Genomic DNA, 27,954 nt, shown 5'->3' with positions numbered 1-27,954 from the left:
GAGAGAAGGCATCACAGCACGCTGTGGAAACTGATGCTGGAGAAAGCAGTGAGGTGGGAGAGGAGCACATTGGAGGGCGCAAAAGAGCCAGGAGGATCTTGGACGAGGCGAATGCCTCCCTCCTGCAGGAGGTTGAGTTACGCTGGGGTGATTTGACACAGGAAGGGCGTGGGAAGCCCATCCCAAAGGCATACCAGAAGATATGGATCGAGATAGCAGAGGTGGTCTCGTCGGCGACCAACGAGGTGCGTGAGGGCAACCAATGCCGCAAACGATGGAATGACCTTGTGGGATCCGCAAAAGTATAACATTGATTTATATGTACTTATGTATTTATATAATTTGATTTGTAACAGTCATGAGTGACGATCATCAGATGTGAGGTCTTTCACTTTTACCGGGAATGTTTACTCAAAGCCTGCGGTCACGGTGCACATCTTTAGGTGAAGAAGGATAATTTTCATAATAATGATGATTACATCTGTCGGTTATGTGTTGTATCAGTGTCTGTGACAGTACCTAGTAATGATATCACGCAATGATCTCATGCCATGTCATCCTGTCACCTTTTACAGAAGAAGCTATCGACAATGAGGTCCGTGCAGAGGTGAGTGGGTGCGGGGGCCACCAGTCCCCAGCAACATCACTGACACGGAGGAGTGTGTGCTTGCACTCGCGGGGAAGCACCCCCGGACAGCCATTGACGCATCTGCAGACCCTGAAGTGATACTACATGAGTAAAGCTTACACCATTGCGGAATGTAAAGTCAATAGATGCCACATCCACTCATCTTTGAACAATTATATATGATAGATGATTTCTAAAATTGTCATAGAAATAATGATGGGCTAATGAAAATCATTGGAATGCACAATGTGTTGATGGTCATGAAATGTGATGTCTGTGATGATTTTGAGAGCGGTGGTGCTTTTGTCGTGCAAATGCTGTGTGTAGCGCTGGACTCACCTTGTGACCCTCGCACCCCCTTCTCCTCTAATAACCTCATTTGTGTTTTTTAGCTCAGCCAGCAGCGCGTCCCAAGGCAAGACCATAGAGGCCAGAAGGTGGGGGCGTGGGGCAAGAGTCGACGGACGATCCTACATCTGGTGCTGAGGAGCTCTGATTCTCGCCCGTCAATCCGCTGGGTTTGTTCTCCATGGATGAGAGCACGGATTTCAAGGAACCTGCATCGCCACGCTCCAGAAACCATTCCACCCCAAGGCCATCTAGTGGTCCACCGGTCATTCCCGCCTCCACTCTGGAGGTACCAGCCCCAAGCACTTCTCCACAGGGCACCCCATTTGTCCCCAGGATGGCGCCGACCCCGCGGAAGTCCCGTGGACGCGGCAGGTCTGTTCCACGAGTGCCACATGACAGCGGAGAGATGGTACAGTTGGTACAGTTGTGCAGGAGGATTGTAGACATTGGTGACCAGCTCATCGAAGCATTGGGGGGCATATCCTGACAGCCGGCCACCATGACCAAGTACATTCCACGGATGGTGGAGGCCCTGGATGTGATAGCCGGAACACTGCTGTCACAGGCCTCCCAGTGGTCCCCAAGCACGGCATTCCACCCCTAGGTTCCGCACCACCACTGCGAATGACAGAAGAGAGCAAGGACCAAGATCCTGCTTCTGCATCAGAGAATGTTGCCCCCTTGGCATCCCCCGCTCCCGTACCCGTGCAACTGCCTTCATCCCCCCCAATTAGGCACCGCCTGAGGAGCTCCTCGGCCAGTCACCATGGAGCGAGGAGGGGAAGGGGTAGAGGTGAGGAGAAGAAGGGGAGGGGGAAGGAAAGTGAGGTGCATGTCCACAGGTAATGGCGGTGTATATCTCCATCTGGCTGTATGCAATTTATTGCAATGTATGGGGGCTGGGGACCACCCTGCTGCTTTGCCTTTGTATTCTGTGTTGCTGGACATGTTGAACATGTGATTGATGTCAATGGTGAAAAAAGTGGGGTGTGGGCGGGGGGGTTGGGTGTTATTGCCTGTGATACTTATGATTTCAGACCAATGTTGGTATAAAATATTTGTTATTGAATATAAACTTGTTGTGCATTGTCTCAGATAGCTGTACCGTTACACACTGTTGATTCCTTAACATGAAAGGGTTAAATACAACTTAACATCAATCAATGTAAACTTTAACTGGCACCAAGATGATGGGCACCATTGATGTTTGAACATACAGCAGTGTGTCAGCACTGTCACTCACATCAACGCTCTTTCAGGCAAATTATTCACGTAAGCTCCTCACGTAAGAGTGGGATTTTAAAAATACCAGCCACGCCGCTGGCATTCGTTCAAATCAGTTCCACTTTTTGTGGGTGTTTCTTGGGGCGAGTGATATTGTGGCCAATATGTGTGTGAGGTGGAGAAAGTGACGGTGGGCGATCTCCTGGGTGTTAGTTTCACCAAATGTGCTCTTTACGTCAAAAAAAAGTGGACGGGCGGTATTATTGATTTTCGGCGTTAATTCTGTGCAGAAAGTAACGCTGGGCGATATTATTGCCTTGATTTCGCCCATTCTGATGATTCCGCCCCAAAAAAGTGGGCGGCCGGTAATATTTTTTCCTGGCGTTAACCACATGGGGAAAGTAACACTCGGTGATAACTTTTCTAAAAATGCCCGTCAGTTTTCATTTTGTACCAAAATGGGCGATATCTGGGCGTTATACATCATTTCAGTGGTAAAATGTGCATTAAGTGGGCATTAAGCATGCAAAAAAGTGGAAGTTCTAGCCCATGATCCTTTGTCACCAAGCATCCAGCATTAACTTTGTGGCTGATTGTTAAACAAGTCAGATACAGTGCTCTCACGCAGGATGTGAGCATCATGGTTGCTGCCCGGAAATTTAGCATTCACTTATATTATAATTTGCTGGTGGTCGATAATGAGTTGGACATTCAGGGAGTGGAATCCATTGCGGTTCCTGAAAACCTCTGCATCCTGAAAAGGTGCCCGCATTGCGATCTGCGTACAGTCTATTGCTCCCTGTACCTTGGGGAAGTTTGCAATTCTGGAGAATCCTAGAGCCCTCTCACTCTGTGCCTCCCTGGTCATAGGGAAGCTGATCAAGTCCCTCCTGCATGCTTTAGTGACCTGTCTAATGCAGCAATGTGTGGCATGCTGAGACATCCGCAAATGTCTCCAGCTGAGGCCTGAAAAGAACCCGACGTGTAGAACAACAGTGCCGCGGTGATTTGACCTCGACGGACAGTGCAGTAGTGATGATGCTGGCAGGTTTGCAGATCTCCCCTTATGAGCTGGCATACCTCAGTAATAACCTCTTTGTGGAAGCGCAGTCTCCGAAGGCAGGTGATGTCAGGCAAGTCGAGGAAAGACTGCTTCTTTCTGTATTTGCGGGGGGTGTAACGTCTTGTCCTCCTAATCAGTCTGGCACATCTTACATTGGGCACATAATGCTGTGGAACGTACCTTCGGCCATCTCGAGTCTGCAGCATGTAATTGGTCATCAAGAGAGGGTAAGAAAGGACAGGCCCCATTGCAATAGCTCTCTGTTTTCTACCAATTTGTCACAAACAATGAATGTCCCAATGAAGACACCTATTAAATTCCAATCGGTCACAGTATGGTCAAGATATTTGTACTCCAACGACCTCCAGAGTACATCAGAATTCCCCCGAGCCTTTTAAAGGATGCGACATGTGATGTAGAACATGGCGTCCATAATGCTGTGATTAGTTCCGGTTAGTTCTGATACGTCCTTACTATACAGTATAAATGCACACGAGGCCCATGCTTGAGAGAAGGTCAGTCTGTGACCTATCCTTTATTCCTTAGCACTCAAGTGATGGAAATGGGTGGAGCTTCCCCTTTTATACCTGAAGGTCCAGGTTAGGAGTGTCTCCCACAAGTTCACCACCTAGTGGTCATTATTCTCACAGTGTGCAATTTAGGTCAGATTATACATGGGTTACAATGCTGGTTGAATACATGACAAGTTCCACTTTTTCTGGGCGATTTTTTGGGTGAGCGATATTGTGGGCGATATGTGTCCGAGGTGGTGAAAGTGACGTTGGGTGATCTCATGGCCACTAGTTTCGGCAATTATGATCTTTTAGACAAAAAAAAGTGGCCGGGCGGTATTATTGAATCTCGGCGTTAATTCCGTGCGGAAAGTAACGCTGGGCAATATTATGGGCGTTGATTTTACCCATTCTGATGATTCCGCCCCAAAAAAGTGGGCGGGAGGTATTATTTTTCCCCAGCATTAAGCGCATGGGGAAAGTAACGCCCGGCGATAAGTTTCCGAGAAATACCCATTAGTTTCCATTTTGTGGCTAAATGGGCGATATATGGACGTTATACATCATTTCAGCAGTAAAGTGGATGTTAAGCATACAAAAAAAGAGGTAAGTCTAGCCCAATGAGTCAATCGCCTGTGGCCAAATGTAGTCTTTGGTTGAAGATAATTGGCCCACGGTGTACGGACATAATACAGGCCATTTTGAATTCATACATTCTGTCCTCATTTCCATTATAAATTCCTATGCCCAAATTTATAATGGAAACTGCCTATGTAAACTTTTCACAATGTAATTACACCATCCTACCTGTGGGAAGTAGGAGGGAGGGGAAAAGGTGGAGGCAGAGGAGGAAAGAGTAGGAGGAGAAGGAGGAGGGAGAGGAAAGGGTATGGGGAGGAAAGGAAGAAGGAAAAGGAGGAGGGGAAGGTGAAAAGCAGAGGAGAGACCAAGTGGAGGAGCAGAAGGGAAAATGGAAGATGAGAAATGACACAAGGGGGCAGGTAGTTTGAGCAAAGGAGAAAAAATAGAGGGTGCAGTAATTTTAATATTCACCCTTTACCACTCCCTGCTGCCATGCACCCGTCCTCCTCCCTCCACTCTCCTCCTCTCCCCTTCTCCTTTCCTATCCTTTCTCCTCTGCTTCTCCCTCTCCCTCTCCTCGCCTCCTGCTTCGCCCATCGCCCTCCCACTCTTTCTCCTATTCCCCTTCCTTTCTCTCCTCTACTCACCCTCTCCCCCCACCTTTCTTTCCCCCTTCTAGCTGTCCCTGTAGCCACTACTTTTCCTCTTCCTCACACCTCTTTCACTCCCTCCTCTCTCCTCTCTTGCTAAGCAGTGTACAGTATGCTAAAAAATGCTCAATGGTGCTCGGGGCTGGTGCTGGGTGTTGTCTGATTGAGCTTCAGCGATGAAGATTTGATTGTTGAATGAGAGAATCACAGCAGAGTCCATGTTTCTATGGATTTATTCGATGTTTTGTTCAGCTGATTACCTTCGGGAAGTGAGGCCGGCGGGGTGAGCGCGATATTATAACAGTGCTCCACATTACAACAGTGGCTGCACTTCAAGAGTACTTCATTGGCTGTAAAATGCTTTGAGACATCCGGTGGTCATGAAAGGTGTTATATAAATGCAAGTCTTTCTTTCTTCTTTCTTTCTAATGAGCCACCAGGGGCAGTGATGGTGAGAGAGTCTAGCTATCAGGCCAGGACAGACATGGGCTGCTGAATTTTCCCATTCAAATCATTCCTCCATGTTATAAAAAGATTTCAGCCCTTGTTGTGCAATGTAATTCTGCCCAATGAATGTGTCAGGAAATGTAAGTGAAAGCAAAAGGAGATAGCTAGGGTAGAGGATGGCTCCGCATTCATTTTTTATTGCACAGGCGAGGGGGGAAAAAACGAGGGCAAAACACTCCATGAAAGGCACAACATTTTCAAAAAATAATTACATTTGAATTGTTCAAAAATAGAAATGAGAAAAAGCCCAAAACTTGAAACTAACACTTACGTGCAAAGGAAACAGCTAAATGGGCTGAATTTTTTCACAGTGGGATTTAAGATGTTCAAAGACTGGGCACAAAGCCACCCAGTGGCCAGATTGTATCATTACAGCACAACAAGATTACTTCGGCAGAGCACCTCATAAACGTGGACTTCAGAATTTGTAATGAGAAAAGGTTGACACAAAAGTGTAACAAAAACATGCCAACAAGACGTTAAGTGGTCCCGACAGGAAGTGTGTGTAAATGTAAGATTTTTAATAATATCGATATAGATTTCTCCAGCTCTTTCTTAAAAGAGTTAGTCAATAGTGGTTTCTTCCAAAACTTAGTAATTAGGTTGGGGCAACTGAGAGAAACTAATCATTTTTTAAATTGAGAAACCTAAGTGAATTTCCAAGGTCCATAGTGTAGAATTTGCAAATTGTATAGCACCTTTCACATCCTCCAGATGTCCCAAAGCACTTCACGCACAATTAAATAAAGTAGTCACTGTTATAATATAGGAAAACATGGCAACCAATTTGTGCACAAGGTCCCACTAGCAATGGAGATATGTTGGATAATAAAGTGCGATAAACCAAAATGCAAAGAGCTATTTTGATGGAGCTTGCTAGTGTAATAGTGCCGATGCTTTGTTTTGTGTATCATAAGGTCACTGCACATCTCGTGAATATGTGAACAGTTAATTTTTTTGTTGGAGAAATATGATAATATAGTTTTAAACTACAATATTTTGAAGTAACCACCCAGGTTAATTGTACAAAAGGTAGATAAGAGGAGGAAAGAAGACAAGAAATTCGGAACTAATACGACATTTAAAAAATTTACATTGAAGAAAAAATCGGGTGGGGTCCTTCACAGGCATACCCTCCGATACGTCCGATTTTCCGATATACACTACGCCCAAATGATTCAATGTGCCTGGGCACAGACCCAGACATATCTCCCTTATAGTGGTGAGTTGACGCCCAGGATCGGTTTCATTTTTATTTATTCATGGGATGTAGGCATCGCTGGCAAAGCATTAATTGCCCATCACTAATTGCCCTTGGGAAGGTGGTGGTGAACCACCTTCTTGAACCATTGCAGTCTTGTGGTGAAGGTACTCCTACAGTAATGTTAGGTAGGGAGATCCAGGATTTTGACCCAGCGACAATGAAGGAACGGCGATATATTTCCAAATCAGGATGGTGTGTGACTTGGAGGGGAACTTGGAGGCGGAGGTGTTCCCAGGCGCCTGCTGCCCTTGTCCTTCTAGGCGGTAAAGGTGGCGGTAGAAGTGAAGGGTTTGGGAGGTGCTGTCGCAGAAGCCTTGGTGAGTTGCTGAATTGCATCTTATAGATGGTGCACACTGCAGCCACGGTGCGCCGGTGGTGGAGGGAGTGAATGTTTAGGTGGTGGATGGGGTCCCAATCAAGCGGACTGTTTTGTCCTGGATGGTGTTGAGTTTCTTCAGTGTTGTTGGAGCTGCAGCATCCAGGCAAGTAATGTGTTCCATCACACTCCTGACATGTGCCTTGTAGATGGCGGAAAGGCTTTGGGGAGTCAGGAGGTGAGTCACTCGCCGCAGAATACCCAGCCTCTGACCCGCTCTTGTAGCAACAGTATTTATGTGGCTGGTCTAGTTAAATATTTGTTCAATGGTGACCCCCCCGCAGGATGTTGATGATGGGGGATTCGGCGATGGCAATGCTGTTGAATGTCAAGGGGAGGTGATCTGATGCTTTCTTGTTGGAGATAGTAATTGTCTGACACTTGTGTGACACAAATATTACTTGCCACTTATCAGCCCGAGTCTGAATGTCATCCAGGTCTTGTTGCATGCGGGTAAGGTCTGCTTCATATCTGAGGAGTTGCGAATGGAACACTGTGCAATCATCAGCGAGCATCCCCACTTCTGATGGAGGGAAGGTCATTGATGAAACAACTGAAGATGTTTGGACCTAGGACACTGTCCTGTGGAACTCCTGCAGTGATGTCCTGGGGCCTCCAATAATCGCAACCATCTTTGTTTACGCTAGGTATGATGCCAGTGAAGAATTTTCCTCTTGATTCCCATTTACTTCAATTTTACTAGGGTTCCTTAATGCCACTCGGTGAAATACTGCCTTGATGTCTAGGGTGGTCACTCTCACCTCACCTCTGGAATTCAGCTCTTTTGTCCATGTTTGGACCAAGGCTGTAATGAGGTCTGGAACCAAGTGGTCCTAGCGGAACCCGAATGAGCTTCGGTGAGCAGGTTATTGGTGAGTTTTGCCACTTGATAGCACAGTCGACGGCACCTTACATCACATTGCTAATGATTGAGAGTAGACTGATGGGACGTAATTGGCTGGATTGGATTTGACCTGCGTTTTGTGGACAGGACATACCTGGGCAATTTTCTAACTTTGTCGGGTAGATGTCCCGCTGGAGCGGAACTAAACTACAGAACCAGTGGGAAGCTGTTCAACCTTCGCCATCTCCAGGCCAGGTCCAAGGCCACCCCAACCTATGTTGTCGAGCTACAGTATCCAGACGACGCCTGTGTCTGCGTACACTCAGAGGCTGAGTATGGTCAAGATGTTTGTACTCCAACGACCTTCAGAGTACATTCGAATTCCCCCGAGCCTTTTAAAGGATGCGACATGTGATGTAGAACATTGCATCCATAACGCGGTGATTAGTTCTGGTTAGTTCCACTTTTTCCGGGTGTTTTTTTTGGGCGAGCGATATTGGGCGATATGTGTGTACGGTGGTGAAAGTGACGCTGGGCAATCTCATGGCCGTTAGTTTTGGCAAATATGATCTTTACAACAAAAAAAAGTGGCTAGGTGGTATTATTGAAACTCGGCATTAATTCCGTGCAGAAATTAATGCTGGGCGATATTATGGGCGTTGATTTAGCTCATTCTGATGATTCCGCCCAAAAAAAGTGGGCGGGCAGTATTATTTTTAATGTGGGGTGGTCGTTGCACACCAACTATCTTGACAGAGCAAGGTCTTGGTCCAATGGCAAGGGGATCCAAGACGATTGGAGACCAGGCTTTGCTGCATGGGCCTAGTGCACACACATATGTTCCTACTGACACCCTCCCTCCCTCAGGTCATCTCTCCCTGGTTTTCAGAGATCGCAGTGTAGATGAGTGCATTCATCTTGAGAGTAGCTTGCAAATTTGTCCATAAAAGACTGACACTGTACCGCGGACTCCCCCCACCCCCGGCTCCAGCTCCAGCGCACTGCTCTGCTGCATTTTGCTGCTCTCTCTCCAGCCACTCACGCTTTGGTCGTTGGTTTTTTACTAGTGACCACTCGTATTCTGGCCTCGTGTCCCAACCTGGTTGCTGGCCTCGTGTCCCGACCTCCCTATTGGTCAGTGCTGTACCATCCCTGGCATACAGGAAGCAGAGTCGGGATAAACGGGTCCTTTTCAGAACGGCAGGCAGTGACTAGTGGGGTGCCGCAGGGTTCAGTGCTGGGACCCCAGCTATTTACAGTATACATTAATGATTTAGATGACCTCACTGCTGGACTTGACCTCCGGACCTCGCTGCTGTCCCGTGCTGTACCTTCCCTGGGTTTCAACCTTGCTGCTGCTCCATGCTGAACCTTTCTTGGGTTCCCGACCTCGCTGCAGGTCCCTGCTGAACCTTTCCTGGGTCCAGACCTCGCTGCTTGTCCGTGCTGAACCTTTCCTGGGTTCCCAACTGTCATGTATCGAGACATGCTACTGCCTGTATTATTACATATGATGTACCACCAGAGGGCACTACTATGGGAAACTTGTACACCAGCTTTATGGTCATGAAGGTGTGCCACCAGAGAGCACTGCAGTGGGAGACTTGAGGGTTACCTGTACAGGTGGGCCAGATCTAGTACAAAAGGCAGGCCACCATGTGTGATACTCTGGAGTTACATTCAATGGACTAAGGTCACTACAGTTCAAGTACAATACATTGCCTCATAGAGTCATTATCAGAGCATCTAAAGAAACATAGAAAATAGGTGCAGGAGTAGGCCATTCGGCCCTTCGAGCCTGCACCACCATTCAATAAGATCATGGCTGATCTTTCACCTCAGTACCCCTTTCCTGCTTTCTCTCCAAACCCCTTGATCCCTTTAGCCATAAGGGCTACATCTAACTCCCTCTTGAATATATCCAACGAACTGGCCTCAACAACTCTCTGCAGTAGGGAATTCCACAGATTAGCAACTCTCTGAGTGAAGAAGTTTCTCCTCATCTCAGTCCTAAATGGCTAACCCCTTATCCTTAGACTATGTCCCCTGGTTCTGGACTTCCCCAACATCGGGAACATTCTTCCCGCATCTAACTTGTCCAGTCTCGTCAGAATTTTATATGTTTCTATGAGATCCCCTCTCATCCTTCTAAACTCCAGTGAATAAAGGCCCAGTCGATCCAGTCTCTCCTCATATGTCAGATCAGCCATCCCGGAAATCAGTCTGGTGAACCTTCGATGCACTCTTTCAATAGCAAGAACGTCCTTCCTCAGATTAGGAGACTAAAACTGAATACAATATTCCAGGTGAGGCCTCAGCAAGGCCCTATACAACTGCTACTATACTCAAAACCCCTAGCTATGAAGGCCAACATACCATTTGCCTTCTTCAACGCCTGCTGTATCTGCATGCCAACTTTCAATGACTGATGTACCATGACACCCAGGTCTCGTTGCACCTCCCCTTTTCCTAATCTGCTGCCATTCAGATAATATTCTGCCTTTGTGTTTTTGCCCCCATAGTGGATAACCTCACATTTATCCACATTATACTGCATCTGCCATGCTTTTACCCATTCACCTAACCTGTCCAAGTCACCCTGCAGCCTCTTAGCATCCTCCTCACAGCTCACACCACCACCCAGTTTAGTGTCATTTGCAAACTTGGAGATATTACACTCAATTCCTTCATCCAAATCATTAATGTATATTGTAAAGAGCTGGGGTCCCAGCACTGAGCCCTGCGGCACTCCACTAGTCACTGCCTGCCATTCTGAAAAGGACCCGTTTATCCCGACTCTCTTCTTTCTGTCTGCCAACCAGTTCTCTATCCACGTCAGTACATTACCCCCAATACCATGTGCTTTAATTGTGCACACCAATCTCTTGTGTGGGACCTTGTCAAAGCCTTTTGAAAGTCCAAATACACCACATCTGTGAATACGGATTCTTTTTCCCTCAATCTGTTTCAGCGAATACACTGACGCGAACACCTCTTTGCCTTTTCTGTAAAAGGCCTTTATTGAAGATTCTCAGGCCAGGACTTGTCAAGACAAAGGAACACTCTCAATCAGAGCCTGTTTACCTTTCCCTGGACAAGCCCTTTTCAGCGCGAAAAGCACAATAGATATACATTTTCAAAACAGAACACATTTGATTAGCACTTGGTCTATCCAATCCCTTTCTGCCTCCCCCCTGAGTACGTCCAATGGCAGGCAAGAAAGTCTCCCAATTAGGGCTGGTGTCAGGTCAGGTTAGTTATAGCTTTGCTACACTGTCTTCCCATATCAGTAAGGAACCCAATTAGTTTCCCTTCCTCCTTATCAGTAGAAGCTATTACTTTTCCCTTCCTATCTAGGATTGCTTTCTTTCTTTGTGCTGCCATGTGGCTTTCTCATGACCCGTGTCTAACCTCAACTTCAACTCTTGGTAACCCCTTTTTTTTCTGTTGATTCTGCAGTTGTCTGCATCTTGACATTTCTTTAGCAATTTCCCCATGATTCCCTATCTCCATCCTTTTGCCACCTTCTCTATTCATATACCAACTTCGCAACCCTTCTTTACACATTCTCATTCCCCCCTTTTATTATAACCCTGGTGCTTATTCCAAGAGTATCGCGTTTAGCCGTGCGCATTCTCTTTCCTGATCCTCCTTGTTGTCTGTGAGTCCGCCTCGAACCTCTTCGCAAGGTCTTATCAATGTCTGTTTAGGTTCTCACATCGTATCCTGTCGGAATATTATTGAATTGATAACTTCTGAAGCCTTGGTACAAGGCCGAAGAGAGGCCTTTTACCTCCTTATGGGTCAGTGCAGGAACCAGCACTTTAACCCTTGTCCCACTGGTACCCCTAATGCCAAATTTTTCTCTTACATTTCCCCCCTTTTGGCCCTTGGCTATACGCCAAGCTGGCCATATTTCCCAATAACTATCTCCCTGTAGGCAAGTTCCAAATAGGTTCGTTCACCCGGGTGGCCATCTCCCAAGCTTCAAGACCTCCTGAAACCTTCCCACAGAGTTATATAAGGTAAGTCCTTCCTGTAGGACTGCTTACATTTTCATCCCTTATGGCCTTAATCATAGTGCGTGCCCTGGACTTATCGTTTGGCCTGTTTAATTCGTGCACGTTAATCCCATCATGACCATCAGAACCAGACCCTGTATTACTACAAGTACATGTGATATTATTCTTATCCATGGGTGAATTTGAATATTAAGTCCAATGTCCCACAGCTTTGAGTACCAGGGCTGATCAGCTAGCATTGCGTTAGTATCTCTCTGTAAGTTGTCTATTTCTTCCATCAGCCGGACATACTGTTGTCTTTGATTCTGGATTCCTTGCACCAAACGTAATTGTTCCTCATTTAGTTCCGGTATCTGTTTGTCTTGCGGTTCCCATACCGCCTCTTCATACCCTTCTCGGAGGGTATCCGTGATTGTTCCGTCGATGATTTCCGTTGTCTCGGGATGTATATGATATCCGTCTATGTCTATTTCTCCCTTGGGTCTGAAGCAGAAGTTAGGAGTACTGAGGACACAGGGGGTGACTCCTCCCCTGGTCTTAATGGTTAAGTTGGCTGCCCCTGTGCTCACGCATCACTCTCCGTTCCCTTGCGGGGCAGCGATGGTCTCAAGATCGTGTTTGAGAGGAGTGATACTCAACATGCATCCGTTTGTTTGGTGGAATCTGCAATCATCATTCGTCATTCATGGCGTACCTCGACATAAAACCACTTGGTTAATTTTATAGCAGTCAGTTATATCAATGCCTTTGGTACTATTGTTAATTTTAATCACCCGTCTGGCAGGCTGATGGTAACGTAACCGAGTTTGGTTTCTCACTTCACCAATATTATCGATCTGATATAAGGGGTCTCCCTTTGTTACATCATACTGTGGTATGGACAACACAAATCCGATCATATTCACCCGCCCAGTAATACATCTGAATTTCGGTACCCATGCGTGACTATTCCTTCATACCTCGCATGTGTTATTCATTTTTTTTTATCTAGAGTCCAATTGTTAAGTATGCTGTTCGGAATCCAATCTGGTATGTCTCCATTCTGGAGTTGCTCCAAATTATGTTATACCTCACTTAGTATCCAAGCTCCATACCCGGAGCAAACTATCTCAGCCTGTAATCGTTTACTTATATCTTTCCCCATTGCGTGGATCAAATTTATTGTCTTGGTATTTCGGCAATGTATGGGCCACTTGTAACAGTTCCCCTTCCGCGCCATCTCCCAACCGCGCTTGTAGGGCTTGGTTATCCAAGTCCCTCCCCACTAAACCACTCAAGACTACGCCATTAAGTTGTTAACCCGGTTGTATATTGCCTACAGGCCTATGGAATTCATCGTCATAACCCCTGCCGCATAACCCGTGCCTAGTGTTTCCAGTATTCCCCTTTTTTTCGACCTTGCCCTGTTCCATTTCTGACATTAAATCTCAGGGTAGTGGGTTCCGGGCCTTCGAGGATCCGTTGTGCCAGGTTCTGGTATAGACGTATAGTTTCATTCCCACAGAAGCTAGGAAAAATTATATCCATTAGGTTTAGGATAAGTAGTCGCTGACGCACCCCAAATTATATCCTTTCTTTAGATTCTTTTATTACTAGCTCTCCTTTTTAGGTTGTATTCCTTCTTGTTTGCGCTGCGCATGATCAATACCGGCTTCTCCGTGTTATAACCGTGTCACGCTTTAGGACATACACCTTATATTCCAGAGACCTCCCTTGGTCTTTATTTTATCCCACTGGCCAGTTTCCCTAAACATCCTGGGGTCCCACCCCCTTTTTGCTCCGTTCTCTTCCCACCCTTCTGTTCTTGCGGGGTGGATTTGGCTGCTTGTTTGCAGCTTCGTCCGCCCAGGCATGAGCATCTAGAACTGAAATTCCGTCCAGTTGGATTTCTGCGCCCTTCCCCTTTTGATCCTATGAACTTGCTCCTGTCCTCGGAATATACTGGCGCCCATGGCATCGGCAGCCTGCTGCATTACAACCTTACTTAATACACTATACATAGCCATGCGTTAAAATAAGTTCTGTCCTTGCTCCAGTCCTTGGCTGCTGGGTTGCATATTTCGGCAGTCAAATTAAACAAAGCTAGTTCATGTAGTAGTGTCTTTCCTGCGTGTGCTATATCTCTCGTAGTCCATCTGTATTATCCGGTGCCTGCGTAGGCCTTAAGGTTCCCAGTATCCTGAGTCTCCAGAGTTGAAGTAGCCGCTGCGGTCCCATCTCAGTGAGTGTTTTATCTGCAAATTTTAAACAGATAGCCTGGTCGTCACCAGGTGTTAGGTTCTGGTCTACTCATCTTTTATCCATGCATGTCGAGGTCACTCTGTGAAATCGGAGGTAAAGTTAGGTTGGGTTTGTAGACTACACTTACCCACCATGGGGTACATTGGCTCTATTGCCATAGGTGATGGTGCTATGGCTGCGCACTGCACTATCCGTTTAGTCCCGTTTTTTAAAACATCTCTTCCAGCCTGTTTATCTTAGCTTTTAACTCTTGACCAGCTAGTTCCGTTTTATTTTTATTCTGAATATCCCACCATTTCCTCTGTCTGTCAGGTGAGTCTTCTTTATTTTATTAAGAAATCCAAATTAATAATGTCCAGTATAAAACAGCTGTCAATGGAAAGGGTTAACTCCTTTACAGGTTTGTAAGAAGGCCTAATGTCATTACGTGACTTCACGTAATCATCCGAAAAATTCTTTTTTTTTTAAGTCTTTGTGCCTTCAAAACTTGCTTAGAAATTAGGAATCCGTTTAAACAGCAGAAATCATTAGTAAAGCCGTCATAATAAAAGTCTTCTCATCAGGGAAGACGGCATTTTAGAGTAAACTCCAATGTTTTCTTAACTTCTAATTGCCAAAGATTTTTTTTTGATTGATTTAAAACGAGACCACACATTTTTAATAGCTATTTTGTTTACTGAAAACCAATTTTCACACACGCTGTGTACATTCTAACATTTCGTTTTATTTTACGGTCCCGTTCACTGGGCAAATCTTGTGTTTTATTTCTCTCTCGGCATAAAATCTAAACATCCGTGCCAGTTCCATTTTCTATAAGAATTTTAAAATTCAGTAAGATTCTCTAATTCCCAGTTTTTTTTCTGTGCTGAGTTCGCATAGCTTAGATCTTTTCTCCTCGTTATCTTCAAAACCCTCCTGCTTGTTTAGACTGTTCGGGACTTTTCTTGATAAACAACGTCCATTTTGGAAATCTTTCAAACTGGAGTGAAACTTTCTCATAATTTAAAATCATTATCACTGTAGAGTGTCTTTTACCTCTTCCAATTTTTTTTCCCTTTTCCTAATTAAACCAATATCTTTTTCACAGCAAACATCAACTAGTATTTAGTAAGTTATGTCTTTTTCCATCACAAACACATTTCTTTCAGCACTTATTTAGTACGTTACATCTTTTTTTTCAGATCTCCTTTCTTCAAATTAGGTTTTGTACTTTACACGGAGGGCTCGTGACTCCATAAATTAATTTAAAATCATTTGTTTACTTTCAAAGTGGCGTCTTTATCTTTTTCTTTTCTCCATAACTAGAATGGAGTCCAGCAATTAGGCTTTGAGGGCTGCTTTTCGTTATCTCAAAATGCTCCAGTTTCAAAGTCGTTAAAATGTCTCTTCTAAACTGCTAAAGCTTGCTGTTTTTAACATTTTTCAAAAGTCCCTTTTACACCTTCGCAGATAGCTCGCCACTCGCCCAGGAGTTTGACCTGATCCCTGAAGGTATTTCTAGATTGTTTCCAAAACTTTTAGTTTTATATCTCCTTTTTCCTTTGAGATCAGATTTAATTTAATAATTTTTTTTGAATCCACCTCAGTATTTTGCTGTGCCTTCTCTGAATATCTCAAAACCCCAATTCAAACTTTGTAATTTCAATCTTTATTTAAAACTTTTTTTTTTGAGCTAGAAGCTTTTTTTAAAAAGGCATTCTTTATCTCATTCCAAGACTAAATTTATGTCTTTCAACCCAATGTAATCAATCATTGCATGTTTTCTTTCGACAAGTAAGTGAGCGTGTCAACTAAATTTTTTTTTTTCAACCACCGGGACCATGTATTTTTTATCTTTTACTCAACAAACCTATCCTTTGTGCATTTCCTAGCTCCGTAACTTATTATCCGAATAAATCCACACCTGCATTTCTAACTTAAAATGTCTTAAAACTTCCCACATACAGGACAACACTACAAAGGGTTGAAAAAACTTTCACTCTGTTTGGAGAAGAGGGTGGAGCTAAAATAAGCAAACAGCTGCTCCACTCCTCCAAACAGGCTTTTTAAAAAAAACATGAAAACATAAAAATTCATTCCGCAGTCAAAACATCACACAAGTACCCTCATTCAAAAACAGACATTGACAAAAGTCTCTCTTCATTCAACAAAGCTTATTAATTAAATTTTTTCTTTGGCCGGCTCTATTTTTGGATCCATGATTGCCCAATTTTATCCTTACACAATTCCTTTAATCCTTACACAATTCCTCGCGTCTTTTTCCCTCAATCTGTTTCAGCGAATACACTGACGTGAACACCTCTTTGCCTTTTCTGTAAAAGACCATTAATGAAGATTCTACGGCCGGGACTTGTCAAGACAAAGGAACACTCTCAATCAGAGCCTGTTTACCTTCCCCTGGACAAGCCCTTTTCAGCGCGAAAAGCACAATAGATATACATTTTCAAAACAGAACACATTTGATTAGCACTTGGTCTATCCAATCCCTTTCTGCCTCCCCCCCCCCCCCCCCGAGTACGTCCAATGGCAGGCAAGAAAGTCTCCCAATTAGGGCTGGTGTCAGGTCAGGTTAGTTATAGCTTTGCTACACTGTCTTCCCTTATCAGTAAAGAACCCAATTAGTTTCCCTTCCTCCTTATCAGTAGAAGCTATTACTTTTCCCTTCCTATCTAGGATTGCTTTCTTTCTTTGTGCTGCCATGCGGCTTTCTCATGACCCATGTCTAACCTCAACTTCAACTCTTGGTAACCCCTTTTTTTTCTGTTGATTCTGCAGTTGTCTGCATCTTGACATTTCTTTAGCAATTTCCCCATGATTCCCTATCTCCATCCTTTTGCCACCTTCTCTATTCATCTACCACCATCGCAACTCTTCTTTACACATTCTCACATCCACTGGTTCTCTCTTGTCCACTCTACTAGTTACATCCTCAAAAAATTCCAGAAGATTTGTCAAGCATGATTTTCCTTTCATAAATCCATGTTGTCGTGAACCGATCCTGTCACTGCTTTCCAGGTGCACTGCTATTTCATCTTTAATAATTAATTCCAACATTTTCCCCACTACTGATGTCAAGCTAACCGGTCTATAATTACCCGTTTTCTCTCCCTCTCCTTTTTGAAAAAGTGGTGTTACGTTAGCTACCCTCCAGTTCATAGGAACTGATCCAGAGTCGATAGACTGTTGGAAAATGATCACCAATGCATCCAGTATTTCTAGGGCCACTTCCTTAAGTACTCTGAGATACAGACTATCAGGCTCCGGGGATTTATCGGCCTTCAATCCCATCAATTTCCCTAACACAAATTCCCGCCGAATAAGGATATCCTTCAGTTCCTCCTTCTCACTAGACCCTCGGTCCCCTAGTACTTCCGGAAGGTTATTTGTGTCTTCCTTCGTGAAGACAGAACCAAAGTATTTGTTCAACTGGTCTGCCATTTCTTTGTTCCCCATTATAAATTCACCTGAATCTGACTGCAAGGGGCCTACATTTGTCTTCACTAATCTTTTTCTCTTCACATATCTATAGAAGTTTTTGCAGTCAGTTTTTATGTTCCCTGCAAGCTTACTCTCATACTCTATATTCCCCCTCTTAATTAAACCCTTTGTCCTCCTCTGCTGAATTCTAACTTTCTCCCAGTCCTCAGATTTGCTGCTTTTTCTGGCCAATTTATATGCCTCTTCCTTGGATTTAACACGATCCTTAATTTCCCTTGTTAGCCACGGTTTAGCCACTTTCCCCGTTTTATTTTTACTCCAAACAGGGATGTACAATTGTTGAAGTTCATCCATGTAATCTTTAAATGTTTACCATTGCCTATCCACCGTCAACCCTCTAAGTATCATTTGCCAGGCTATTCTAGCCAATTCACGTTTCATACCATCAAAGTTACCTTTCCTTAAGTTCAGGACTCTAATCTCTGAATTAACTGTGTCACTCTCCATCTTAATAAGGAATTCTACCATATTATGGTCACTCTTCCCCAAGGGGCCTCGCAAAACAAGATTGCTAATTAGTCCTGTCTCAATACATATCACCCAGTCTAGGATGGCCAGCCCTCTAGTTGGTTCCTCAACATATTGGCCCAGAAAACCATCCTGAATACACTCAAGGAAATCCTCCTCCATCGTATTGCTACTAGTTTGGTTAGCCCAATCTATATGTAGATTAACATCGCCCATGATAACTGCTGTACCTTTATTGCATGCATCCCTAATTTCTTGTTTGATGCTGTCCCCAACCTCACTACTACTGTTTGGTGGTCTGTACACAACTCCCACTAGCGTTCTTCTGCCCTTTGGTATTCCGCCACTCCACCCATACAGATTCCAAATCATCCAAGCTAATGTCCTTCCTTACTATTACGTTAATTTCCTCTTTAACCAGCAACACTACCCCACCTTCTTTTCCTTTCTGTCTATCCTTCCTGAATGTTGAATACCCCTGAATATTGAGTTCCCAGCCTTGGTCACCCTGGAGCCATGTCTCCGTGATGCCAATGATATCATAGTCATTAATTGTTGCCTGTGCAGTTACTTCGTCCACCTTATTACGAATACTCCTCGCATTGAGGCACAGAGCCTTCAGGCTTGTCTTTTTAACACACTTTGCCCGTTTAGAATTTTGCTGCAAAGTGGCCCTCTTTGATTTTTGCCTTGCGTTTCTCTGCCCTGCATTTTTACTTTTCTTCTTTTTATCTTTTGCTTTTGCCCCCATTCTACTTCCCTCTGTGTGCCTGCATAAGTTCCAATCCTCCTGCCATATTAGTTTAACCCCTCCCCAACAGCACTAGCAAACCCTCCCCCTAGGACATTGGTTCCGGTCCTGCACAGGTGCAGACTGTCCGGTTTGTACTGGTCCCATCTCCCCCAGAACCGGTTCCAATGTCCCAGGCACCAATCCTCACGCCATGTATTCATCTGAGCTATCCTGCGATTCCTACTCTGACTAGCACGTGGCACTGGTAGCAATGCTGAGATTACTACCTTTGAGGTCCTACTTTTTAATTTAACTCCTAGCTCCCTAAACTCAGCTTGTAGGACTTTATCCCGTTTTTTACCTACATCGTTGATACCGATATGCACCACGACAACTGGCTGTTCACCCTCCCTTTTAGAAATGTCCTGCACCCGCTCCGGGACATCCTTGACCCTTGCACCAGGGAGGCCACATACTATCCTGGAGTCTCGACTGCGGCTGCAGAAACGTCTATCATTTCCCCTTACAATAGAGTCCTCTATCACTATAGCTCTCCCACACTTTTTCCTCCCCTCCTGTGCAGCAGAGCCATCCACGGTGCCATGAACTTGGCTGCTGCTGCTCTCCCCTGATGAGTCATCCCCCTCAACAGTACCCAAAGCGGTGTATCTGTTTTGCAGGGGGATGACCGCAGGGGACCCCTGCAATACCTTCCTTCCACTGCTCTTCCTGTTGGTCACCCATCCCCTATCTGGCTGTGTACCCTTTACCTGCGGTGTGGTCAACTCAATAAACGTGCTATTCACGTCATTCTCAGCATCGTGGCTGCTCCAGAGTAAATCCACCCGCAGCTCCAGTGCTGCAATGCAGTCTGTCAGGTGCTGCAGGCGGATACACTTCCAGCACATGTAGTCGCCAGGGACGCTGGAATGTCCCTGAATTCTCACATAGCACAGGAGGAGTATAACTCGTGTCCGTGCTCTCCTGCCATGACTTAACCCCTAGATTAACTTAATTTGGCAACAACAATGATAAATGGAAAAGAAAAAGAAAAACTACTCACCAATCACCAGCCAATCATTTACCCCGTTGCCTGTGATGTCACCTTTCGATTTCTTTCTACTTCTTTGTTTACCTTCTGCCCCTGCACCTGCACTGGCTGGGCCTTTATAGGCCTCACGAACTCCCGCTCCGCCTCTCCGAGGCTGCCGCCAATCCCCGGACTCCCGCTGGGCCTTTATAGGCCTCACGAACTCCCGCTCCACCTCTCCGACACTGCCGCCGATCCCCGGACTCCCGCTGGGCCTTTATAGGCCTCACGAACTCCCGCTCCACCTCTCTGACACTGCCACCGATCCCCGGACTCCCGCTAGGCCTTTATAGGCCTCACAAACTGCCGCTCTGCCTCTCCGATGCTGCCGCCGATCCCCGGACTCCCGCTGAGCCTTTATAGGCCTCACGAACTCCTGCACCGCCTCGCCAACGCTGCCGACATAACAATTGGCGACGAGATTACGGACTTTCACGCGAAAATGGCTAACCTTGGCATGTTGCAGCAGTGCGCCGATGGTGGTGATTGAGACGCCTTTGTGGACAGGCTCGACCATTTCTTCACAGCGAACGACCTGGCAGGCGACAACCCGGCCACACTGGCTGATAAGCGCAGAGCTGTCCTGCTCACCAGTTGTGGGCTCACCGTCTACGGCCTCGTCAGGGACTTGCTGGCACCAGCGAAGACAACGACCAAGATGTACGAGGAGCTTGTAACACTGATCCAAGAACGACTCAAGCTCAAAGAGAGCATCCTCACAGCCAGACACCGGTTTTATACCCACCGACGGCTCGAAGGCACATCCAAGTACTTTTTAAATGTGGTGAGGGTTTCTGCCTTTCAGGCAGTGAGTTCCAGACCCCCACCACCCTCTGGGGGAAGAAATGTTTCCTCAATTCCCCTCTAATCCTTCTACTAATTACTTTCAATCTATGCCCCCTGGTCGTTGGCCGCTCTAAGGGAAACAGGTCCTTTCTATCCACTCTATCCAGACCCCTCACAATTTTATACACCCTCAATCAGGTCTCCCCTCAGCCTCCTCTGTTCCAAAGAAAACAAACCCAGCCTGTCCAATCTGTCCTCACAGCCATAATTCTCCAGTCCGGGCAACATCCTCGTAAATCTCCTCTGTACCCTCTCCAGTGCAGTCACATCTTTCCTGTAATGCGGTGACCAGAGCTGCACGCAGTACTCCAGCTGTGGCCTAACCCGTGTTGTATACAGTTCAAGCACAACCCTCCCCTGCTCTTGTGATCTAAGCCTCGGCTAATAAAGGCAAGTATTCTGTGCGTCTTCTTACCCATCTTATCCATCTGTCCTGTGGTGGACTTGGAACAGAATCTTGAAATAAGCCACTTCCTACCTTTTCTTTATAAATGAGGGAGAAAGTTCGAGCAAACGTAAGGGGCTGTGCACAAGATGGACGCCAACATCGCCACGTGACGAGAGGGCCGTCGCGCTCTCCACAAACGGCGCCAACAACCACCCGACGCGATGGTTCTAATGCGCATGTCCGAGCCTGAACTCTCGCGCTGAAAAAAAAAACCGAAACGCCGCGACATTCTGAGGGTGCTGCGTGATTGGCTGAGCGCCGGCCACACGCCGCGAGACCCGGAGGTTGCTGGATGGTTCGCCCGCGAGATCCATTTAATGTTGGAGCCGTTCGCCGGCCGGCCGCCCGCCCGCCCGCCCAGTCGCTGCCTTCCCCGGCCCGCGGGAGGCTTGTGCTTGTTTGATTTTTTTTTAGCTTAGAGGTGCCTGCGGTAAGTGAGTGAAGTGAAGGCCGGGTGGTTGGGGGAAAGATCAGCGCCGCGGCCCACAGCAGCCGGCCGGTGCTCCCGTCACCCCCGAGCCGGAGACCCTGGCCCTCTCGCCGCGCCGGCATGGGCGATCAGTGAAAGCGGGTTAGCCTTCAATAGGCCGCACACAACCCCCGGGCTAGGTTTAAATCAGCGGCGAGCTATTCACCCCACAAAGCCCGGGTGAACCTGTTCAGTGTCCAGCTGTGGCTCAGTGCGAGCACACTCGCCTCGGAGTCAGAAGCTGGTCCCATTCTAGGGACTTGAGCACAAAACAATCTGGGCTGACACCCCAGTGCAGTGCCGTCTTTCGGATGAGACGTTAAACCGAGGCCCCGTCTGCTCTCTCAAGTGGACGTAAAAGATCCACAGCCACTATTTTGAAAAAGAGCAGGGGAGTTATCCCCGGTGACCTGGCCAACATTTATCTCTCAATCAACACAACAAAAACAGATTATCTGGTCATTATCACATTGCTGTTTGTGGGAGCTTACTTGTGCACAATTTGGCTGCTGCGTTTCCCACATTGCAACAGTGACTACATTACAAAAGTACTTCATTGGCTGTGAAGCGCTTTGAGACGTCCGGTGGTTGTGAAAGGTGCTATTTTCTTTCTTTAACCCCACAGACCCCGGTTTAATCTGTCGGTCTGCAGTGATCTATGAACCCCCCCCCCCTCCAAAAAACCACAGGTTAATCTGTCGATCTGGGGTGATCTATTAACCCCCCACAAACCCCAGGTTAATCTGTCAGTCTGCAGTGATCTATGAACTCTCTCAAAATCACAGGTTAATCTGTCCGTCTGTGGTGATCTATTAACCCCACAAACCCCAGTTAATCTGTCAGTCTGCGGTGATCTATTAACGCCAAAAACCCAGGTTCATCTGTTAGTCTAAGAACATAAGAAATAGGAGCAGGAGTAGGCCATATGGCCCCTCAAGCCTGCTCCGCCATTCAATAAGATCATGGCTGATCTGATTATGGATTCAGCTCCACTTCCCTGCCTGCTCCCCATAACCCCTTATCCCCTTATCGTTTAAGAAACTGTCTATTTCTGTCTTAAATTTATTCAATGTCCCAACTTCCACAGCTCTCAGAGGCAGTGAATTCCACAGATTTGCAAGCATCTGAGAGAAGAAATTTCTCCTCATTTCTGTTTTAAATCGGGGCCCCTTATTCTAAGATCATGCCCTTTAGTTCTAGTCAGTGGAAACATCTTTTCTGCATCCACCTTGTCAAGCCCCCTCATAATCTTATATGTTTCGATCAGATCACCTCTCTTCTGAATTCCAATGTGTAGAGGCCTGACCTACTCAACCTTTCCTCATAAGCCAACCCCCTCACCTCTGGAATCAACCTTGTGAACCTCTGAACTGCCTCCAAAGCAAATATATCCTTTCGTAAATATGGAAACCAAAACTGCACGCATTATTCCAGGTGTGGGCTCACCAATGCTTTGTATAGCTGTAGCAAGACTTCCCTGCTTTTATACTCCATCCCCTTTGCAATAAAGGCCAAGATACCATTGGCCTTCCTGATCACTTGCTGAGACCCTAGGATGCAAACCATCAGGTCCAGGGGATGTATCCGCCTTTAGTTGCATTATCTTACTGAGTACCAGCTCCTTAGTGATTGTGATTGTGTTAAGTTCCTCCGTCCTCCGTTTCCCCCCCCCCAAGCCCTTGACTATCCACTATTGGAATATTGTTAGTGTCCTCTACCATAAAGACTGATACAAAATATTTGTTCAGAGTTTTTGCCATCTCCTTGTTCTCGATTACTAATTACCCGGTCTCGTTCTCTTAAGGGACCAACATTTACTTTAGCCACTCTTTTTTTTTTTCCTTTTTATATACCTATAGAAGCTCTTGCTATCTGTTTTTATATTTTGCACTAGTTTACTTTCATAATCTATCTTCCTTTCTTAATCATTTTTTTAATCATTCTTTGTTGGCTTTTAAAAGCTTCCCAACCTTCTGTTCTCCCACTAGTTTTGGCCACATCGTATGCCCTTGTTTTTAATTGGATACTGTCCTTTATTTCTTTAGTTAGCCACGGATGGCTATCTTTTCTTTTATACCCTTTCCTCCTCACTGGAATATATTTTTCTTGAGAGTTGAGAAATATCTCCTTAAATGTACATCACTGTTCATCAACCGTCCTACCCTTTAATCTAATTTCCCAATCCACTTTAGCCAACTCTGCCCTCATACCTTCATAGTCTCCTTTATTTAAGCTTAGTACACTGGTTAGAGATCCAAATTTCTCACCCTCCATCTGAATTTAAAATTCAACCATGCTATGATCACTCATTTCAAGGAGATCCTTTACTCGGAGATTGTTTATTAATCCTGTCTCATTACACAGGACCAGTTCTTAGAAACATAGAAACATAGAAAATAGGTGCAGGAGCAGGCCATTCAGCCCTTCTAGCCTGCACCGCCATTCAATGAGTTCATGGCTGAACATGAAACTTCAGTACCCACTTCCTGCTTTTACGCCATACCCCTTGATCCCCCGAGTAGTAAGGACTTCATCTAACTCCCTTTTGAATATATTTAGTGAATTGGCCTCAACTACTTCCTGTGGTAGAGAATTCCACAGGTTCACCACTCTCTGGGTGAAGAAGTTTCTCCTTATCTCGGTCCTAAATGGCTTACCCCTTATCCTTAGACTGTATCCCCTGGTTCTGGACTTCCCCAACATTGGGAACATTCTTCCTGCATCCAACCTGTCCAAACCCGTCAGAATTTTAAACGTTTCTATGAGGTCCCCTCTCACTCTTCTGAACTCCAGTGAATACAAGCCCAGTTGATCCAGTCTTTCTTGATAGGTCAGTCCCACCATCCCGGGAATCAGTCTGGTGAATCTTCGCTGCACTCCCTCAATAGCAAGAATGTCCTTCCTCAAGTTAGGAGACCAAAACTGTACACAATACTCCAGGTGTGGCCTCACCAAGGCCCTATACAACTGTAGCAACACCTCCCTGCCCCTGTACTCAAATCCCCTCGCTATGAAGGCCAACATGCCATTTGCTTTCTTAACCGCCTGCTGTACCTGCATGCCAACCTTCAATGACTGATGTACCATGACACCCAGGTCTCGTTGCACCTTCCCTTTTCCTAATCTGTCACCATTCAGATAATAGTCTGTCTCTCTGTTTTTACCACCAAAGTGGATAACCTCACATTCATCCACATTATACTTCATCTGCCACGCATTTGCCCACTCACCTAACCTATCCAAGTCACTCTGTAGCCTCATAGCATCCTCCTCGCAGCTCGCACTGCCACCCAACTTAGTGTCATCCGCAAATTTGGAGATACTACATTTAATCCCCTCGTCTAAATCATTAATGTACAATGTAAACAGGTGGGGCCCCAGCACAGAACCCTGCGGTACCCCACTAGTCACTGCCTGTCATTCCGAAAAGTACCCATTTACTCCTACTCTTTGCTTCCTGTCTGACAACCAGTTCTCAATCCACGTCAGCACACTACCCCCAATCCCATGTGCTTTAACTTTGCACATTAATCTCCTGTGTGGGACCTTGTCGAAAGCCTTCTGAAAGTCCAAATATACCAAAACCTACCCCTGATTGGTTCCGTTACATACTGCTCAAGGAACCTGTCCTTTTCGCACTCTATGAACTCTTCCTCAAGGCTACCCTGACCAATTTGATTTGTCCAATCAATATGGAGGTTAAAATCACCCATGATTATTGTTGTTCCCTTTTTACAAGCCCCCACTATTCTCTGGTTTATACTCTGACCAACAGAGTTGTTACTGTTAGGGTGATTATTAATCCCACAAACCTCGGGTTAAACTGTAAGTCTGAGGAGCTATTAATCCCACAAACCCCGGGTTAATCTGTCGATCTGGGGTGATCTATTAACCCCACAAAACCCAGGTTAATCTCAGTCTGGGGTGATCCATTAACCCCATAAACCCTGAGTTCATCTGTCAGTCTGGGGTGACCTTTCGTATGGTAGTAGCAAATCAAATGTCAATATCTAAGTTGGATATCCAAGCCAAAGCTTCCGGTGTAACAGTGTGGATATCTTGTAGGTTGCCTGCAAATTAACCTATTAACCTAGATTCATCCCTGGGATGAAAGAGTTGTCCCATGAGGAGAGATTGAGTAGATTGGGCCTATACTCACTGGGTTTTAGAAAAATGAGAGGTGATCTCATTGAAACATATTCTGAGGGGGATTGACAGGGTAGATGCTGAGAGGTTGTACCCCCTGGCTGGAGATCCTGGAACCAGGGGCATATTCTAAGGCTAAAAGGGATGGCCATTTAGGACTGAGAAGACATTTCTTCACTTGGAGGGTGGTGAATCTTTGGAATTCTCTACCTCAGAGGGCTGTGGGTGCTGAGTCAGAGAGTATATTCGAGGCTAAGATAGATAGATTTTTGAACTCTAGGGGAATCAAGGGATATGGAGATTGGGTGGGAAAGTGGAGCTGAGGCAGAAGATCAGCTGTGATGTTATTGAATGGTGGAGCCGTATGGCCTACTCCTCTTCCTAATTCTTATACTCTTAGATTAACCTGGGGCTTGTGAGGTTACATGTCAGTCTATGGAGACCTATTAACCTCACAGCCCCCAGGATCATCTGTCAATCTAGGGTGATTTATTAATGCCCACAAACTCCAGGTTAATCTGATCAATCTGGGGTGATTGGAATCTGGGAGCAGGAATGGGGTACTGAAGTTGAATGTTCAGCCATGAACTCATTGAATGGCGGTGCAGGCTAGAAGGGCCGAATGGCCTACTCCTGCACCTATTTTCTATGTTTCTATGTTTCTATGTTTCTATTAACCCCACAACCTCCAGGTTATTCTGTTAATCTGGGATGATCTCCGAACTCTCTAAATCTGGGATGACCTATTAACTCCCTAAATCTGGGATGACCTACTAACTCCCTAAATTCCAGGATGATCTATCAATCTGCGCTGATCTATGCGCCCCACAAGCCCCCAGGTTAACCTGTCAATCTGTGCTGATTTATTAATCCCACAAATTCAAGGTTAATCTTTACATTTGTAAGATTTCGGCAACCAGGGATTGTTGGGGTTAATAAGTCACCGCAGAGTTACTGATTACCCTGATCATTTAAATTGTTGATGTTTGTGGGACCGTGGTCCTATAGTACACCAGTGACGATGCTTCAAATGTACTTCATTGGCTGTAAAGCGCTTTGGGATATCCTGCAGATGTGAAAGGTGCTATAGAAATTCTTTCTGTTCTATTCGGGGCATATGATCCATTTACCGCTTGAAAAGTTTTTAACGCGTGTTTTTAACCTGGGCAGTAGCCCCCAATATTCATCTTGTCCTTGTTAAATATGTTATTGGATGTTTACCAAGGTTTGTGTCACCTCATCAGTGCTTGATTGCTTCATCTTTTATTCTGCTCCCAACCTAAATGGTGTTCTGTGCTGTCAATCTTGGCCCTTCACTTAGCTTTCTTAATTTAAAAAAATGAACAGTGATTGCAGAGAAATGTCATCTCTCAGATTTGATTTTGATTGTTTGCAGGAGTAGTCGGTATGTATGCAGTGTATCGCCAGGCACACCCCCCGACCGGGCTCGAGTTCGCTATATACTGCAGTTTCTTTTCCAACGCTGAGCGAAATCTGGTGGTGGCTGGCACATCACAGCTGCAGGTTTACCGATTGATCCATGATGCAGAGGTGAGCTCTAATGGGAATTCAATATGTTGATTTTGTGGAAATTTGTAACCGACAATTAACCAAAAGATGTGCTCCAATTTGTTCTCCACCTCTACCTGAAGATGTTGACTTCTTACGAGGGTACTAGTCCACGGGCATCAGTGTCCTCTCGTACCTTAGTCAAATGGTTAAACTCACGGGCTATTCCATTACAGAGGGAATTACTGCTAAACAACATTCTGTTTTCACCAGCCGTCAACATGCTCAGTTCCCAGCAGGGATCACTAGATAGAAATCAAGACCGGGAGCAATGGCTGTTCCCTGCCCATCCTTAACTTATGAGTGTTGAGGCCAGTCAGAAGTGGCCCTCCCTAAACTGGAGATAAAGAGCCATATCAACAGTAACCACTTAGATAAGGCATCAATGGAACTGAACTCCAGCACCACTCTTAAGTCCTAATG

At 45.6% G+C, this 27,954-nt stretch overlaps 1 protein-coding gene and 1 long non-coding RNA gene across 5 annotated transcripts in view; one reads left to right on the top strand and one right to left on the bottom strand.

The window, feature by feature from the left end:
* Nucleotides 1-21,473, bottom strand: part of LOC139264771 (uncharacterized) — a 166,676-nt gene extending 145,203 nt beyond the window's left edge. Inside the window, exon 1 of one of the 2 annotated variants that reach the window (XR_011593410.1) lies at nt 21,315-21,473. This is a non-coding gene — a long non-coding RNA (uncharacterized lncRNA). The remainder of the gene's footprint in view (nt 1-21,314) is intronic. The other variant, XR_011593409.1, reaches the window with a different exon arrangement.
* Nucleotides 21,474-21,607: 134 nt separating this feature from the next.
* Nucleotides 21,608-27,954, top strand: part of cpsf1 (cleavage and polyadenylation specific factor 1) — a 108,142-nt gene continuing 101,795 nt past the window's right edge. For 2 of the 3 annotated variants that reach the window (XM_070881881.1, XM_070881880.1), the window contains exons 1-2: nt 21,609-21,777; nt 27,359-27,513. In XM_070881881.1, coding sequence (XP_070737982.1) covers nt 27,370-27,513 — 144 coding nt within the window. In that variant the 5' untranslated portion in view covers nt 21,609-21,777; nt 27,359-27,369. Of the gene's footprint in view, nt 21,778-27,358; nt 27,514-27,954 lie in introns of all 3 variants that reach the window. The other variant, XM_070881882.1, reaches the window with a different exon arrangement.

Source organism: Pristiophorus japonicus, chromosome 5, assembly GCF_044704955.1.
Source record: "Pristiophorus japonicus isolate sPriJap1 chromosome 5, sPriJap1.hap1, whole genome shotgun sequence".
Classification (NCBI taxonomy): Eukaryota; Metazoa; Chordata; class Chondrichthyes; family Pristiophoridae; genus Pristiophorus; species Pristiophorus japonicus.
The sequence above is the reverse complement of the archived record's forward strand: the minus strand, read 5'-3'. Positions and strand labels throughout refer to the sequence as shown.